Source organism: Stegodyphus dumicola, chromosome 3 (genome assembly GCF_044657685.1).
Source record: "Stegodyphus dumicola isolate Sdum_Otavi_A_Nest chromosome 3, ASM4465768v1".
Taxonomy (NCBI): domain Eukaryota; kingdom Metazoa; phylum Arthropoda; class Arachnida; order Araneae; family Eresidae; genus Stegodyphus; species Stegodyphus dumicola.
Window position 1 is genome coordinate 18,485,709 of NC_140770.1, and position 17,833 is coordinate 18,503,541.

A 17,833-nucleotide genomic window follows, 5' to 3' on the forward strand; every position below is an offset into this window, starting at 1 on the left:
AAGCCCGGACAAGAATAAGCAAGTGGCGCCATCTGTTGATGAAACCAGAACTAAAACATAATTCCTTTAAAGGCCGAAGGCAAAGATGGATTGGAATTAGGATCGTTAACTAGAACAGAAAGATTTTTTTGAATGTGAAATACCTCTAGAAAATCCAGTTCTCCAATGGAAGATGTTTTTGAACATCAAAACAAATTCAAAATTATTCAAAAAACATCTTCCGTTGGAGAACTGGATTTTCTAGAGGCATTTCACATTCAAAAAAATCGTTCTGTTCTAGTTAACGATCCTAATTCCAATCCATCTTTGCCCTCGGCCTTTAAAGAAATTATGTTTTAGTTCTGGTTTCATCAACAGATGGCGCCATTTGCTTATTCTTGTCCAGGCTTTCTTATCTTATCTAAACGTTATTTCCTATCTTGTTCATTTGCGGTTTTGCAGCTGAGGATGGTGGTTCGGTAAAACCATCGAAAATAGTCCTGTGAAAATTTTGAAAATATAACGCTGATTTTTGTTGTTTGACTTCTGAATTAGTATTTCTTCGGCGTGTTATTGTGTTTTAATTGCTTTGGTATTCAAATCCATTGGATTCGCATGTCCGGTGCCTTCATTGGTAAGGGTTTGAATAGTTGGGTACTTGCCAAAGTAAAAGTTCTAAAGCAGGCGGAGAGAATTTCTCCTAAGGGGAATTTCATAATTTCAGAGGGGTAAATACGGTTAGCCGGACTCTCCCAGCTTTCTGCTGTGCCGTTAAATAATCTAAATCTAAAAAAATTGTAGAGTTATTAGGTAATACCGATGCAAGGGCATGAAAATGTGCAATGCCCTTCCGGGATTCGAACTCCGGACTTTCCGAATACGCTTCGAATATGCTTCCAGTTATAGTACGAAGACATACAAAAGGAAGAAGAAAATATCTTATAAAACTATAAGGTATTTCTCCCGCCCTCCTAGCATGCCTTCGTGGTGTAGTGGTTCTGCACGCTGGGCTGGTATTCCACACAGCTGACAGCAGGGCCGGACACCCGGATGGCTTTCAAAGACTAATCGGGTATAGTCCGTGATCCGCTCCATCTAGAGCATAACATGTTTACAACATAAAATACCTAGCGTTGCGTTACCTACACGACAGGAGAGCATTGCATGGCCACATAACATAGCTCAGCATAGACATGACATGGCATAGCATTCGACGTGACATAGTATAGAATGTAGTCATTGCATAACGACATAACATATTTACAACATTAAATACACAACGTAATGTAACTTACACGACAGGTGGACATAGTATAGCGATATAACATAGTTAAGCATAAATAACACATAGCAACATAACATATTGAGGTTTCATATTTACAACATACAATTCGAAGTGTGGCATGACCTATGCGACAGGTGGGCATTGCATGATGACATATCATAGCGTAGCGTAGACAGAACATGATATGATATAGTATAGCATAAGGATTACATATTAACAGCCTTAAATATATTCGGGCCGGTATTCCAGAGAACCGTGGTTCGATTCCCGGCGAAAGCGTTTGTTCATTCTTCATCTTGCCTGCTTCCAAAAATACCTATTTCCTCTACAGTGGCACCCGAACTAAAAAGGTGTTGGATGATAATTCTCCTCACACAGGCTTTGGCGATTGTGTTCCCTAAAAACCCCAGTCGCCTGTTAAAAGGAGAGTATATATGGTATTTCTCCCGCCTTCCTAGCGTGCCTTCGTGGTGTAGTGGTTCTGCACGCTGGGCCGGTATTCCAGAGGTCCGTGGTTCGATTCCCGGCGAAGGCAGTTGCTCATTTTTCACCTCTCCGGCTTTTCCAATTAACATAATGTCTCCACAAAACGTATACGTACTTTTTGAGTTTTGGAAAGGTGGGATGCTTGTCTAGCAGTTTTGAAAGGGGGGCATGGAACAAAACAAAGTGAGAGCCACTACGGTAAGGATACTTGTACTTTTGTATAGAAATTCCAAGCATATATTCATAAAATCAACAGTGTGAATTTTGTTGGATTTAAGATCGTAGATGAATGTCAAAACGTTTTCCTTCCAACAAATTATGTTGGTACTCTTTTGTTCTTGGCACCGGATTTAGAAATGTATGCATGCACGTACGTATGTATGTTTGTATATGTATGTGTATATACACACACATACATACGTACGTACATGCATACATAAACACACACCAGAGACGTAGTTAGGATTTTCAGCGCTCTGGGACAACTGAAGATCTTGCGCCTCTTTCTATGCGCAAGAATGAAAATAAATTTCATTCTAAGACTTCGTAACATGAATTTGGCGCCCCTGGATGGCTGCGCCCAGAGACAGATGTCTCCCTTGTCCCCCTAACAACGCCACTGACACATACATCCATACATACATGCACATATGAACGCATACATACATAAATACATGCATGTATACATGCATTTCTGAATCTGGCCCCTATAAGAGAAGAGTATCATGGTGATTTCTACACTTAGAAAGAGGCCATATAATACTCATAAACTAATAAATTTTACATCAAATACGAATATAAATATATCAATTAATCTAATTCTGCATTTAAGCGTTACGAATTTTATTAGTCTATACAGACATTTAGATATTTCGAAGCAGGAGAGATGAAAAATGAGCAATGCTCTCGCCGGGACTCGAACCACGGACCTCTCGAATACACGCCGAGTTTGCTGACCACTACACCACAAAGGCATGCTAAGAAGGTGGAAGAAATACCTTATGTATTCCCCCTTTTAAAGGGCGAGTGCGGTTTTTAGGAGACCCAATTGTCAAATCATCATCCAACACCCTTTTAGTTCGGGCGCCACTGTAGAGATATCAGGTTAATTGGAAGCAGGAGAGATGAAAAATATGGAACGCCTTCGCCGGGAATCGAACCGCAGACCTCTCGAATGCGCGGTCAAGCGTGCTGACCAGTGCACCACGAAGACATGCTAAGAAGGTGGGAGAAATACCTTATGAGTCTTAATTATAATAGTTTGAAAACTACTAAAAGTTTTAGATATTTATAACATATGTGTGAATTGATATCATTTTTCTTCTCATAAGTGCTCTTTCCATACATTCATAGCTAGAGTTTACTCATATCTTTGCTACCGTTTCAGTGCAGTAGGTGCAGCTTAATGTGGGCATGTTCGTTGACAGCTATTTTGATAATATTACCCGAATGATAACATTAATGACAAAAAAATCTACTTCAAATAACAATGGAACGTAACTAATTTAATATAACTAAAATTGTAAAAAAACGTATTTTCATAACTCTGTATTTCGGAAAAATGCAAAAGTTTGTTTATGAACTGTTCATAATGTCGATAAGGCAAAAAGTTCATTATGAACGGTTTATAACTCTTTTAGAAATTTCGACAATGGTGTATCCATAATTACGAGGGCGTTCCTCAATAGAAGAAACATATCAATGTAAAACCTAAAATTAGATTAAAAAGATGACGGTTTACTTTAAACAGCCGCTGGTATTTAATGCGTAGGATTACTAACGGAAGTGTGAGGATGTTATAGAACAAATAAAACAAACAAAAGATTTTGCACACACATATATTTTATTTTTCATTTATTACATTTATTCATTCCAAATGACCCAATGTAAAATGGTGTGAACAACATAAAATGGTGTAAACAAATGGTGTGAAGAAATGGTAGAAAATGTAAATCCATGGACCTAATCCTTGTAAATCCATGGACCTAAAGTGGTAATTTATTCGAACACCTATGGGAGTTAAGATTGCCGCTTGTAAGTTAGATCAAGCCGTTTCAAAACCACAACAAAATTGTTCGCCATGTCGCAGAAGGAATGGAACAAAGGTGCCTACAGAAATGTACGGAAATTTAGTAAAACATATTCCTCGAATGATAGAAGCCTGACGGGGAAAAAGGTAAACATTCGTCATTCTGACACCAGAATAACTTCAGCTAAAAAAATTCTTAAGGGTATTCAATGGTTAATAGCAACACAGTATATAAACCGAACAGTTTGTTATGGTACTCTGACTACACAGACTTAAAACAGATCGAAAAATCTATTCCACCAGACAGAGTGGTATAGGTTTGGTTTGGTTTCTTTGATTATGGTAAAAAAAAAAAAAAAAAAAAAAAAAAAAAAAAAAAAAATTAAGAATTTTTGTAAATTATGCGGAACTGTTATTCAAAAGCTTTTGTTAAAACACTTAATTAACATTAAAACATGATAAATGTTAAAAACGCAGATTATTTAATTATGAGTAAAACAACGTAGTAATATAGTACGAGTATTATAAACGCAGATTATATTATCTAATGAGTCTTGTTCCGTACTTATAACTCTATCGTTTGGCTGACAGAGCATTTTCCCGTCGCATTTTTGTTATTTGTTCATTTACTATGTTAATCTGTTAGATCTGGCAACATGAAAATAATGTATAAGTTTATTTTGGATAATTGGCAACTGGCATATTCCAAGATTTGAAAAACGCTTATACGCAAAATGTACTCGCTGTAATAACTGTTCCTGTTCTCGTTAAGAATAAATAATTAAAAGATATCGTTAATAAACGCATCTTGCTTCTAATTATGCACAAGTCTGTAGTAAAGATTATTTACGAATATGAGCTGAAATTTTATTTAGGTAATAAATGAATGTCTAGAAAGTAATTTACACTAAAAAATAGCTTCGAATTTTACCACCATGCTATACAGTGTCTCACAAAAGTGATGGGACACTTGTGCTTTACAAAAGGAAACTGTAATAAAATAAATTAAAAAAAGGTGTAAAAATTTTTTGTGGGTGTGTTTCATACTTAAATTTAGTAACAATTATTACATAACATACATTTTCTCAAAATATTAAAATATTAATTTAATAAAAATACAATTGTTTAGAACGGAGCAAAAAATGGCTCACATAAGCGATGGGACACCATTGGATACTACTACGTACTATAATAAAAATATTTTTGGGGTTTTTTATTTTTACTCAAGAGCAATTGGCAATAATTTATAAAATCGTCTGTAGTATTTCTCTCCAGTTTGTTTTGGAATTTTTGTGTTTTTTAGCTCTGTGCAGCCATGAATGCTAAACGAAAAGAAACTTTGCCTGAAATTCGAAAATTAGTTATTAATTTGCATATTGAACGTGGAAAATCTATTAGAGAAACTGCTGAAACAGTTAACTTGAGTCATTCAACAGTTTTTAATATCATTAAACGATATAAAAAGAATCATATGATTCAGGATAAAAGAAGACCTGACCGACTATCAAAGCTATCCAATGGAATAAAGCGAATTATCATTCGAAATATTAAAAAAAAAAAATCCAAGAATGAGTACTCCTAAAGTTGCTGCGGATTTACAAGCATTGGAGTAATTGCTAATCCTGAGACTATTAGAAGAGTAATTCAATCTGCTGGATATCACGGTAGAGCAGCCAGGAAAAAAATTCTTCGTAAGTGAAAAGAATAGAAAACTCAGACTGGCTTTCGCAAAATCCAACATAAATAAGAATTCTGATTACTGGAATGAAGTTATATTTGCTGATGAGAGTAAATTTAATATATTTGGTTCTGATGGTAGAATCTTGGTGTGGAGAAAACTCAGGGAAGAATTTCGCAAACAGAACTTGGTGCCAACAGTAAAACATGGTGGAGGAGGAGTTATGGTATGGGGGTGTATGTCGTCCGCTGGAGTTGGTAATCTTGTTTTTATTGACAGTATAATGGATCAGTACAAGTATGTTGACATTTTAAATCAAAATTTGAAATCTTCAGCACGAAAATTGAACCTTCATAACGATTTTAAATTCTACCAGGACAATGACCCCAAGCACACTGCTTTGAACGTTAGAGTTAGACTCAGACTGCTGTATAACTGTCCTGAAATAATAAAAACAGCACCACAATCTCCAGACTTAAATCCCATAGAGAATATTTGGCAAGAATTGGAATCAAGAATTCGCAAACACACCATTTCTTCAAAACAACAATTAAAATCGGTGCTTCAAGAAGAATGGGGTAAAATCACTCCAGAAATCACAAAAACATTAGTCGAATCCATCCTAAGAAGATTAAATCATGTTTTAAAAGTAAAAGAAAATCCAACAAAATATTAACACCTTTTAAAAAGTAAAATTTTTGGATAAATATTTGATGGAAAAATAAGTGTCCCATCACTTATGTGAGCCATTTTTTGCTCCGTTCTAAACAATTGTATTTTCATTAAATTAATATTTTAATATTTTGAGAAAATGTATGTTATGTAATAATTGTTACTAAATTTAAGTGGGAAACACACCCACAAAAAATTTTACATGTTTTATTAATTTATTTTACTACAGTATCACTTTTGTGAGACACTGTATATAGCATTTATTTAGTGCATGAAATATTGCTTATCTCATGTCCATTCTTTATTGTATTTTATGTTAAATAAATTTGATATATTCACTTGTTATCAATTGCTAAATGTGTCTTATTTGAATTAATTGCTTTTGGTTTTTTTTTTTTAGCTTTTGGTGCAGTGTTTCCATATTTAACAATTTTTGCGCAACTCAGACTTGGAATCAACGCAAGTTCTTTGGCATTAGCGCTCACAATACAACAGTTTTGTTACATTGTCACCAAATTACTCATCAGTTACATAGTTGATTACCTTAACAAGCTCAAACAAGTCATAGTATTTCTGATACTCATTCAAGGAGTATGTCTCTTCCTTCTGTTAGCTCTTCCGCCAATATCATCAGAAAACAAAATCCAAACAGAATCAGATGAAGCAATGGTATGTAAAAATATGACTCATCAGAATATAAGCCCGTTTTGCTTATCAATGAATCTAGAACGTTTTTGTGAAATTAATAAGTCTGCCTCAGAGACAATAAAGAAAAATGAAAGTATCTGTCATAATATGACAGATGCAGATCTTCGCACCCTTTTCTGTAATTCTTCTGATAGTTTTCCTGCTTCAAATAATTCTTCTTGTCTGCGCTATGTATGCACTACTTATATTAATAGTAGTAGTGTACAGATGAATATTTCAACGAATGATGAATCTCGTATGAACGATGAATATTCTACAAGGACCACTGCTTTCGTGCACTCACAAGGAACCTCAAGCTCATTATGCTGTTGTGATATTCAAAATGGAACTGCTAGTGCCAATAAATATGGACACGAATGCTGCAATTTTTCAGCCGTATTTGACGATAATAACACACAAGTTCAACCTAACAGCTCCTTTGTTTTATTATGCAAAGACAAAAACTCAATGCTTACCAGTTTCTGTTGTAGAATTGAAAAAGACGATACAGATAAAACGCCATCGCATAAATCTTTATTAGCCACTTACCAGTTTTGGGTTTTTCTGCTGATCCTCATGATTTCAGGAGCATGTGTTAATGCCCTTTTCACCCTATCAGACACTGCTTGCTACGAAAGTATTCAAAAGACAGGTGCCGATTTCGGACAACTAAGATTATGGGGTGCTTTTGGATGGGGAATAATAGCACCTTTTGCTGGATTTTTGAATGATTACACTGGGGACTATGTAGCTGCCTGGTGCGTTATGGCTGTCATGTGCGCAGTAGATCTGTGCATTATCTCTAAATTAGACTTGGTTAAACCAGAATTTTCCAAGAACATATTAAAAGATGTTGGCACAGTGTTTAGATCGAAGGAATTTTTGATTTTTGAACTTGGGGTGTTGATGAATGGAATTGGAACAGGAATAGTTTGGTTCTATTTGGTCTGGTTTCTCACCACAATCGGAGGAACTCGTTTTTTAGCAGGACTGACTCAAACTTTGCAATGCTTTATTGGAGAGATACCATTCATGTTTTTTTCTGGATGGATAATAAAACGAATTGGGTACATGAATGTTCTTACCCTTGCTTTAATGGGATATTGTGTAAGATTCTTTTGGTACAGCAACCTTTATAATCCCTGGTTAGTGCTTCCTATAGAATGCATGCATGGGTTTACGTATGGCATATTTTATGCGGGTGTGACTGCTTTTGGAAAACTCAGTGCGAAACCTGGAACAGAAGCCACAACTCAAGCTATCGTATGTTCAACTCATGAAGGATTAGGTGAGTTAATACTTTCTTTTAAATATCCATCTTAAAAATGCCACTGTTTTTTTGAAATTTTTTATGGGGTATCATAAAATTAGTATCACAATTAATATTGTTGCGTTTTTCTTTTCTGACACCAGTTATTACGTTATTTTCTTCCTTCACGTTCGTACGGGGTTAGTGTGGATTTGGAGTGAATAATGACGGCACTTGGTGAAGCATCAAAACACACTTTATTTGGCCAGTACTAATCAGGAAGCTCGGAATTCACGTTACAGTCGTCGAAGAACTACTGTAAACACGCTGACACAATCAGCGACACTACCTTCAGGTTATCAGGCTCTCACGGTGGAGACAGCTTCACTATGAAGCACCAGACTACAGCTCCCGACTGTGCTCGGTCGTTCTCGGAACTCCACGTACTCTCGAGACTGTCCACGCTACAACTCGCGATGCACTCGACGACACACAGAGCACAGCTCCTGATTCTTCGGTTCAGTCGTTTCCGGAGCTCAACACGCTCTTTCGACGATGCACTAACCGAGATACACTAAGAGACTCCTTCGGTGAACTCGACGACCCACTCGGCGCTCGCTGCCCGGCTGTCAACTCGATCGGCTCCGCAGGGATTGACTCGCTAGACGAGACATCAACTCGATATTGGCTAACTCGCACTCTAGACGAGGCACACACACTCGCCTTCTCGACGAGGCACACTCACACACACACTAACTGACTACGAACCAGTAAGGTTTATATAGCTTTCGGCTTGTGTTCGAGAACATTCTGGGCTAAACCGGAAAGAACTCGTTCCAGAAGGTTCTCCATCCGTCCATGGGATATCGCCAATTTTGTCGCCAAATGGGTGATTTCTAGCCAAATGTGGTAGCCCTGCCTTCCCTTGCCATTTTATGGCAACCCTAAAACTGCTTTGCGGAGAAGCCATCTCACCGCGCCTTTACATTTCGTAACAATATTAATAAATTTTGTTGCTCAAAAGAAAAGGCCCATTCAGCGAATGCTTTTATTGCAATTTTATGATCTTAGTAATACTGTAAAATTATTTTTATAACTAACAGTCTTCTTAACAGTTAAAGTTAAGAACAACCGTTAAAGTTCTTAACAGTCAATTAGTATTAAAAGCAAGAGATTTGCTTACAGTTTGCCGTTTTGTAGTTGATACATGAGCTAACAGCACTTGTCGTCAAGGGATTTTTCATCTAGGGTATTTATTGACAACAAACGATTTTAATTTCTATTATTTGTGGCTAACCAGCAATCAGTCTCCTGCAAGATATATAAATATTCTTATGGCCACTCAATACTCCTCTGAGAGGTGCTGAACAAAGGCTGGACAGTGCAGTATTTTTGTACGTGGTGTCTACTCATAAATGCAAGAGATCGAATGATGAAACGCAGATCTTACAGTTAATTATATTCGGAATATAAAGTAATTCCAAGAAACACGATGAATAAATGAATATGGTTTATTTGAAGTAGAAATTTCCAATTTTTTTAACAGACCCATGTTTCAGTCATGTTTTTTCAAAAGTTTTGATATAATGATTAGATACATTGCACTAGATAAAAGTTAAATCACCTTATTAAATGCTTTACGTGAATAATTCTGAAAATTTCTTATTACTTTCGATTCACTTGCATTTAATATACATTTTTTAATGTGAAACAATATCTATTGCTTTCACTATCAATTAGCATAGTACTAAAACAATTACACTTTACATTGTACCGTTAGTATATATATATATATAAATTCGTTTTTATTGTATATGCATACATATGCAGATGAATCACCATTGATAAAATGGGAAAAAATTAGTATGTCATTTTAGAAAAAATGGTTTTTTTTGGTTTTATCACTTTCGCATTTATCTTGCCATTTTTTCATAATTTCTTTCTGCAATAATGTTCCTATATAATACATTGATATTCTGAAAAATAGCTTTAGAATCTAGAAAATACATACAAAGAAAAAAAAAAAAAATTCTGAAAGGCTTCAGATTTTAAATTACGTCCAAAGAGGCGTTTATTTAAGGTTTTGTGTGTTACCTTCATTTATTAAATATCATGTTCTACGTACTTAAACCATAAAATTCAGTTCAACAGCAACGTCGCAAAATAATTTTAAAATGAGCATATTTTTAGAATTTCCGATACACAGTCTCATGCCCTGGAAATAATTTTTTTTTCGTACAGTGTTGCCTTTGCTCCCTTTGAAATCGTTTAGTTTTTTAATAAAAAATTCGTTGAAGTGTTACAAAATATGAAATCGATAATAAAACAAATTTCAAATTCAAATTAGGGCTTTCACATGCCGATATTCTATGCAAGATCACGTTATTCAAATTTTGATGACTCTAGGTACCGTTGTTTTAATACAGTGCGAGAAACATACATACATTCATACAGATTCTTCATTCTTAAATATCTTTAAATATAAAACAGGGGTATAATATTTGGTGGCAACAGTTTGAAAAGTGATTTGCCGTTTATAGTTACCAACGCAAAATGCCAAAACGAAATTAATAGTCCTTCAGGGCAAATTGCTCCTTTGGACTAATAATGAATTCTATATACCTAAAAAAATAAAAATATTTATGAATTATGGCTAGAGGAAGACGAATATGAGTTTTTATCATAGCCACTTAAGTAAGAGGAACTAAATATTATCGGATACATTTGGATGCTGTGCTAACGCGCTGAGTAACACAGAAATCACTTCTGTGAAATACAACATCTTATGGACCACTCTGCCTGCAGATTATTCCCTCATACTCAGAAGTTTTCTGAAATTTCATTCTCCCTCTAAGAATCTATGAGGTATTAGGCAGACATATTGCGCGATCTAGTATGTTTTGCTATCATGAAATGGTAGCTAGATCCACTTAAGTTTTGTAGCTTGCGAAATTTCCCACAGGAATGAAGATAAACCACAACATGTAAAGGGTGTAGAAGACCCTTTTATTTATCGCAGACTAGTTAACAATAAACACTGACCTACGTTCTGCCTGCAGATTATTCCCTCATACTCAGAAGTTTTCTGAAATTTCATTCTCCCTCTAAGAATCTATGAGGTATTAGACAGACATATTGTGCGATCTAGTATGTTTTGCTATCATGAAATGGTAGCTAGATCCACTTAAGTTTTGTAGCTTGCGAAATTTCCCACAGGAAGGAAGATAAACCACAACAGGCAAAGAGTGTAGAAGACCCTTTTATTTATCGCAGACTCGTTAACAGAAAACAGTGATCTACGTTCTTACAACTGAAATACCGTCAAATTGCGATGAAAACTCAAGCGATAGTATATAAAGAAGAATGTCTGTTTCTGGTGTTTGCTTGTTCGCGATTTGTTTAATAAATAAAAAATCGTGAAATTTATAATGTGTGGTGTAATACACTTAACATAAAAGCCCGGTTTTCTTAGGCATTGTTCACGCATTTCTTTCTTCTGGCGTACAGGAATAACAGTATAAAAATGCAGCTATAACCACACAATTTGTGCTTTGCAAATCTGCTGATTTGCTGAGGAAAGTCGAATACATCACAAAACACAAATAAAAGTTGCTTGTTTTAATTCCTTTTCTTATCAGATATAACAAAGCAGGTAAAAAAAAAAAAAAAAGATTTGTAATTATTTTTAGGAAAATAAATACGAAAACCTTGGATAAGGCCAACGGTTGCCCATTTCGCAACCCCCTTAAATATTAATTCTTTTCGCTATGATATCACTCCTGACTAATTGAATGGTCTATAACTTCTTTTTTAATGAATGTAGACCTAAAAGGAAACCATTTTAGGAATTCTAAGGAACTGCACTCTCTTTTTTCCGTTTTACTTCCTTGTACGGAGTCAAAAGGAAGTATTGTAATCGCGAAAAGTTTCAGGCAGCATATTTCAACGAAAATATCCATTTTGACCGCTATCGAATGCAATTTAACAATGTTTTTGCGTGACATCTGTACCTAAGGACAGAATAAAGGACTCTTCTTAACAAAATGAATTGAAAAGAGACTTTTTTCGTGACGCCTGTACGCACATATCTACGTGTATCTCGCGTAACAAAGTGTAGCTTCAGAACGTTGAACTTTCTATATAGAAGACTGCTATAACATGTAGTTATGCACTTCCCTTTTTGGTTGCAATCAGCTGCACAAGAAGGACAGAATAAAAGGCTCTTTTCCTCAAAAAAAATTATAAACCTGCTTTAAAATGAATTCTGAAGAGAATTTTTTGTGGTGTCTGTACATACGTACGTATCTTACACGCATAACTCAAAAACGAGTAGCCTCAGAACGTTGAAATTTTGTATATAGGACTGCTATAACATGTAGATGTGTACTTCGTATTTTGGTTGCAGTCGGCCGCACTAAACGTATATAAATATATTTTTATATATATCTACTTTTATACATATTTTGGTGCTTTATGTTCGATCATCGTATCCTAGTCCTCCCATCCCCTTACAAGAAGGCCATTCGTCACTCATGATAACTAAGCCAAGTAATAAAAATTAAGAATTTCATAAAATTATTCTGCAGCTTTCATATTCAAACATGCGATGAAATGACAATGTTTAATTGTAGTGGCGACATCTATGAAATAACTGAATAACTAAAAGTGGTAGATCTCAAATTGCACCAAAACTCTTTATACAGCTTCAGCGCTGGGAATCAGAAGGCTGTACAATTTTGTATTACCCAGCAGACGAAAAAGGTCAAGTTAGTAAATTATAACTAATGCATTACTTTATAATATCCTGTAGATGTTTGATGTGGTTAAAATATTGAAAAATTTGACATCAGGCGTAGGGATTACGGAGAGGGATAAGACTTTAGAGACTTGAAATGCACGATTTTAATTTAGCGGCATATATTATTTGAAAATAAGTTGTATTTTTCTTTCTATTCGATTTTAATTGTGCAGAATTATTGCTGACGTTTTCCTCGTTTTTTTTCAGGTGCTGGTCTCGGATGTGTGATTGCCGGAATAGGTTTCGATTACTTGGGTGCCCACAGAACGTTCTTTTACGCAGGCATATTTACTGGGTGCGGAATGCTGATAAACATTGCATTTACAATTATGCTCCAAAGGCGGAAGAAAGTCATAAACGTGACATCCGAAGCAAAAGCATAAAAATTGAATGACTTTCTAATCAGTACTTCTGTATATTTTAACGTGAATGTCAACTGAAATCATATACAGTTTTATTTTGTGCCTATTCTTTGACTTCGTCTTGATTTTTGTCTCCTAGAGATGAAGCTGCATGACAAGGGCGAACTACATACACAAAATAAAAAGTTCCCTCATCTAAGGTTTAAGGAGGAAAGGAAAGAGAATTTCTAGCAGCTAAAAATAATCGGTATATTTTGCGTAATATAGTGAGATTCTAGATAAAAACAATCGATATATTTTGTATAATATTGTAAGATTCTAGCTAAAAATAACCAATTTCTAGCAGCTAAAAAAATCGATATATTTTGTATAATATTGTAAGATTTCTAGCTAAAAACTATCGATATATTTTGTATAATATTGTAACAATCGATATATTTTGTAAGATTTTAGCTAATAATAATCTATTTCTAGCAGTTAAAAATAATCGATATATTTTGTACAATATTGTAAGATTCTAGCAAAAAACAATCGATATATTTTGTATAATACTTTAAGATTCTAGCTAAAAACAATCCATATATTTTATATAATATTATAAGCTTCTAACTAAATATAATCGATTTCTAGCAGAAAAAATAATCGATACATTTTGTATAATATTGTAAGATTCTAGCTAAAAATAATCGATATATTTTGCATAATATTGTAAAATTCTATCTAAATTAAATTTAACATTTTGTTGGCTAGATCTTAACTTGAACTGTGAAGCGACTATTCCCTCAGTTCTATATCAATGACAAGACAAGCGAAGGGTGAAAAGACACTTTTATTCCAATCAAGAAAATATTTATAGTCGGCAGTCCTGGCGCTTACAAAACTAAGCCAACACTTTTGGCTCAATAGGAATATCAAATTAAAACTAAGTTAAATAATCAGCCGAAGTTTCACAGAGTTGGTTAACGCAAGTTGGCTGTTAGCCCAACCACCGACGCACACAAAGCAGCAATTAATATGCACGGCCGGTACAATAGCAAGCTTAAATTAATATGAGTGTAACAACCTGTCCGAAAGGCAAAACACGCTCCGTTTGAAGTAACTCAGACACCAGCTTAGATAGTATTTTTCTACAATACTTTGCATATCACCCGAAACTGAAATCTTGTTTTGGAAAGAAAGCGTGGGTTGAAAGCAAGAGCAACAGGAAAGGTTGCTTCAAAATAAAATCAAGTAAATTAAACAAATCCCCTCAATATTAGCTGAAATCTTTTGAAGTAAATGCATATTAAACTAATAATGCAGCTTATACCCTATATGGTACTTACGTATTATCGCAACCAGGTTGGCGCGATTTGTAAGTGTGAGTAAAAAAGTATGAATAGAAAGAAAATGTATATTTATTAATTACAGATAATTTTTAACACAGTTTTTTTTATATTATTTTGTTTTAAAATATAGAATAGCAATTAAACCCTTCCGGTTTCGAATTTGAATAAGTTGCAGAATTATTTTTTCGGCGGAAATCTTTTGGCTATTGCTTTTAGCACTGATTGAAAACCGTCTTCGTCATTAACAGCTTGAGCTCGGCGCCATATAAATTCGATAAGGTATGAGTCAAGATGATGACGGCCTGTTCCTCTCTGTTTTTTGTTGCGCCATTTGGCTGAGCCCCACATGCGCTCTAGATGTTGTGTGTGAACGCCCGTGTTGGGATCCACAAAGTTATATTTGTGATTAACAGTTCCATGCAGAAATCCAGCATTTTCGAACTCACTTGTATTGTATCCTTTCCAGCAATCCAAATAAATGATGCTCCCTTCCTTGATATTTTCGCAAATTTTTTCCATGAGGGTAACGGCGCTTCTGTTAGGTACAGTAACCAAAAAAGTCTCTTTCTTTTCTCGGCAAATTCCGCCGAAAACCCATTGCTGTGGTAGTACACGCCCCATAACACGTAGGGTTGCCGTAAGTAGGGTCGCCAAATTTGGCGATTTATGCGAATTTTGGCCTGGTTGCGTTAATACGTAAGTACCAACTATATATTTAATTCCATCTTCAAGAGACTGCAAAGATAATTTTTAAGAGCAGAAAATAATTCTTCCTTCCCACTGCGAGAGAAGTACCGTTAATTTAATAAATAATTTGGCAATAAAGAAAACAGAGCTAAACCTTTAAAATTTCTTCTATGTTGACCAATTTTATGCTAGACATTAGGTGTAGGAAGAAAATTACGTTAGCGTTCCATGGCCTTAGTTACCATTCAACAATAAAATTTGTCCAGAATTCTGAGTAATCTGAGAATGAATATAAAATTCGAAATGTGAAAGGAAGAATTAAATACGCTTGATAAAAAAAGAGATGTTAATAAATATATACTAAATTCAATTAACGTGGATTAGCTAAAATTTTTAGAGCTAATTTTTAAAAACCTACCCGTGCGAGTTTTACAAAACCTGGCACCTTGGCATAATTTGAGTTGTAGAATGGTAATATGGAAAAAAATTGCTATGTTATTTCAGAAAAAGGTCCGATTTTGTGTCAGAATACCTATGTTAGAACAATGCTATATATAAATTTAATATATATCCTAAGTGGCGCTTTCGAGACATGGAAAACGAAAGTTAAATTTCGACAGTCGATCCAGTAGAATGGGAGATAGAATTTTCCCATTTTTTTTAGGGGAGGGCAAAGTTTACCTTTACGATATATTTGAAGTCTTATTTGCGTATTCTTTGAATAGCTAATGATGCTTTAATGGAATATTTTAATAATATTCGGTCCAGTAGAATGGGAGATAGAATTTTCCCATTTTTTTTTGGGGGGGGACAAAGTTTACTTTTACGATATATTTGAAGTCTTATTTGCATATTCGTTGAATAGCTAATGATGCTTTAATGGAATTTTAATAATATAGTTACTTTAATTAAAGAAACATGCAAATGAGCTTGTGTAAATACTTCTGTATGAGTTATCTAAACTTTTAATTAAAGAAAATTTTGGATAGCTACATTTCAGACACGCATTTCATACTAAGAAATTGAATTATATAACTCTGTAAGGTATTTTCCCCGCCTTCTTAGCGTGTATTCGTGGTGTGGTGGTCTGCACACTGGGCGCGTATTCCAGAGGTCCGTGGTTCGATTCCGGGCGAGGGCGGCTGCTAATTTTTCATCTTTCCTGCTTCCAAATACCTAATGTCTCCACAAATCGTTGAAATAAAAGAAAATACCACCAAGAATCAAGTATCATTACCAAGATAGTTAACAACAAAATTAGCCATGGCAGAATAAATTAATAATTATCTGCTCAGGTGAACGAAATTCTTTGGAAAAGATTGTCTAAAGAAACCTTGCTCTGATTGAAGCCATCTATTTCACTAAAATAATTATCCATTAAACTAATTGCTTTTAGTTATTAGTCCAAAGGGATTTGAATCCCGAAGGACTATTAGTTTCGTTTTGGCATTTTGTGTCGGACTCATAAATGTCGGTTCACTTTTCAAACTGTTGCCACAAAATGTTAGAGTCCTGCATTATATTTGAAGAAATTAAATAATGAAAAATCTGCATAAATGTATGTATATTTCTCGTATTGTGATAAAACAACGGTACATAGAGTCATCGAATTTTGAATAACGTAATCCTCCAACGAATATGAGCATGTGGAAGACCAAATTTGAAATTTGAAATTTGTTTTATGATCGATTTCCTATTTTTTAAAACTTTGACGAATTTTTGATTAACAAACTCAAGGATTTCAAAGCGAGCAATGGCAACGTTGTGCAGAAAAAACATTTTTATCTCCAGCGCGTGAGTCTCTGTATCGGAAATTCTAAAGATAGGCTCGTTTTAAAACTATTTTGCGATATTGCTGTTGCACTGGATCTTATGGTTTAAGTGCGAGGAATATGATATTTAATAAAGAAAGGTAACACACAAAATGTTAAAAAACGCCCCTTTGGACGTAATTGAAAATCTGAGACATTTCAGATTTTTTTTTTTTTTTAAATTTTTATTTGCTTGAAATAACGTCATGTCACTATAATTATGTTGTTAAATACTCTACCAAATAGCAATAGGATGCTTAATATTTTTATAAATGTTGTAAAATAATGTTTTCTTGTTGTATATTGTCTTTAATTTGTTGATGTAAGTAAAACAGTTTGGATTTGGTCATGTTTTTTTCTAGTGTTTCTTACACAAGCAAAAGAAACATTTTTGCTCTATTGCCATAATTTTCTCTGACATATAAAACCGTATTCAGGAGTCTGCGATTGTAATGCTTAATTAATTAATTAGTTTGTAAAGTATAAACTTTCACTTTCCGAGTGCCTTCGTTGTTTAATTGGAAAGAAAGTCCGGCTAACATTTGGAAGTTCCCGAAGTTCAATTAACGAGGAGGGCATTGCCCATTTTTCATGCTTTCTGCTTAGACAAACCTAATGACGCAAGTTAGAGTTGTCTTTTTAAAAATTAATTTCATGGCAGTTTATTTAACAAAAACGCAGCAGTTTGAAAACTGTATTAGTACCAGATCAAATAAAGAATTAGTGCAGCAAATTAACGATTGTGATGTAGCCGTTCCTCAATAGACACTAATGCCGGCTAG

General features: G+C 34.6%; 1 protein-coding gene across 2 annotated transcripts in view; it reads left to right on the forward strand.

Moving 5' to 3' along the window:
* LOC118199910 (uncharacterized) overlaps nucleotides 1–17,398 on the forward strand; it is a 42,116-nt gene extending 24,718 nt beyond the window's left edge. For both annotated transcript variants that reach the window (XM_035371781.2, XM_035371780.2), the window contains exons 3-4: nucleotides 6,530–8,104; nucleotides 13,071–17,398. In XM_035371781.2, coding sequence (XP_035227672.2) covers nucleotides 6,530–8,104; nucleotides 13,071–13,246 — 1,751 coding nt within the window. In that variant the 3' untranslated portion in view covers nucleotides 13,247–17,398. The remainder of the gene's footprint in view (nucleotides 1–6,529; nucleotides 8,105–13,070) is intronic.
* The last annotated feature ends 435 nt before the right edge of the window (nucleotides 17,399–17,833 follow it).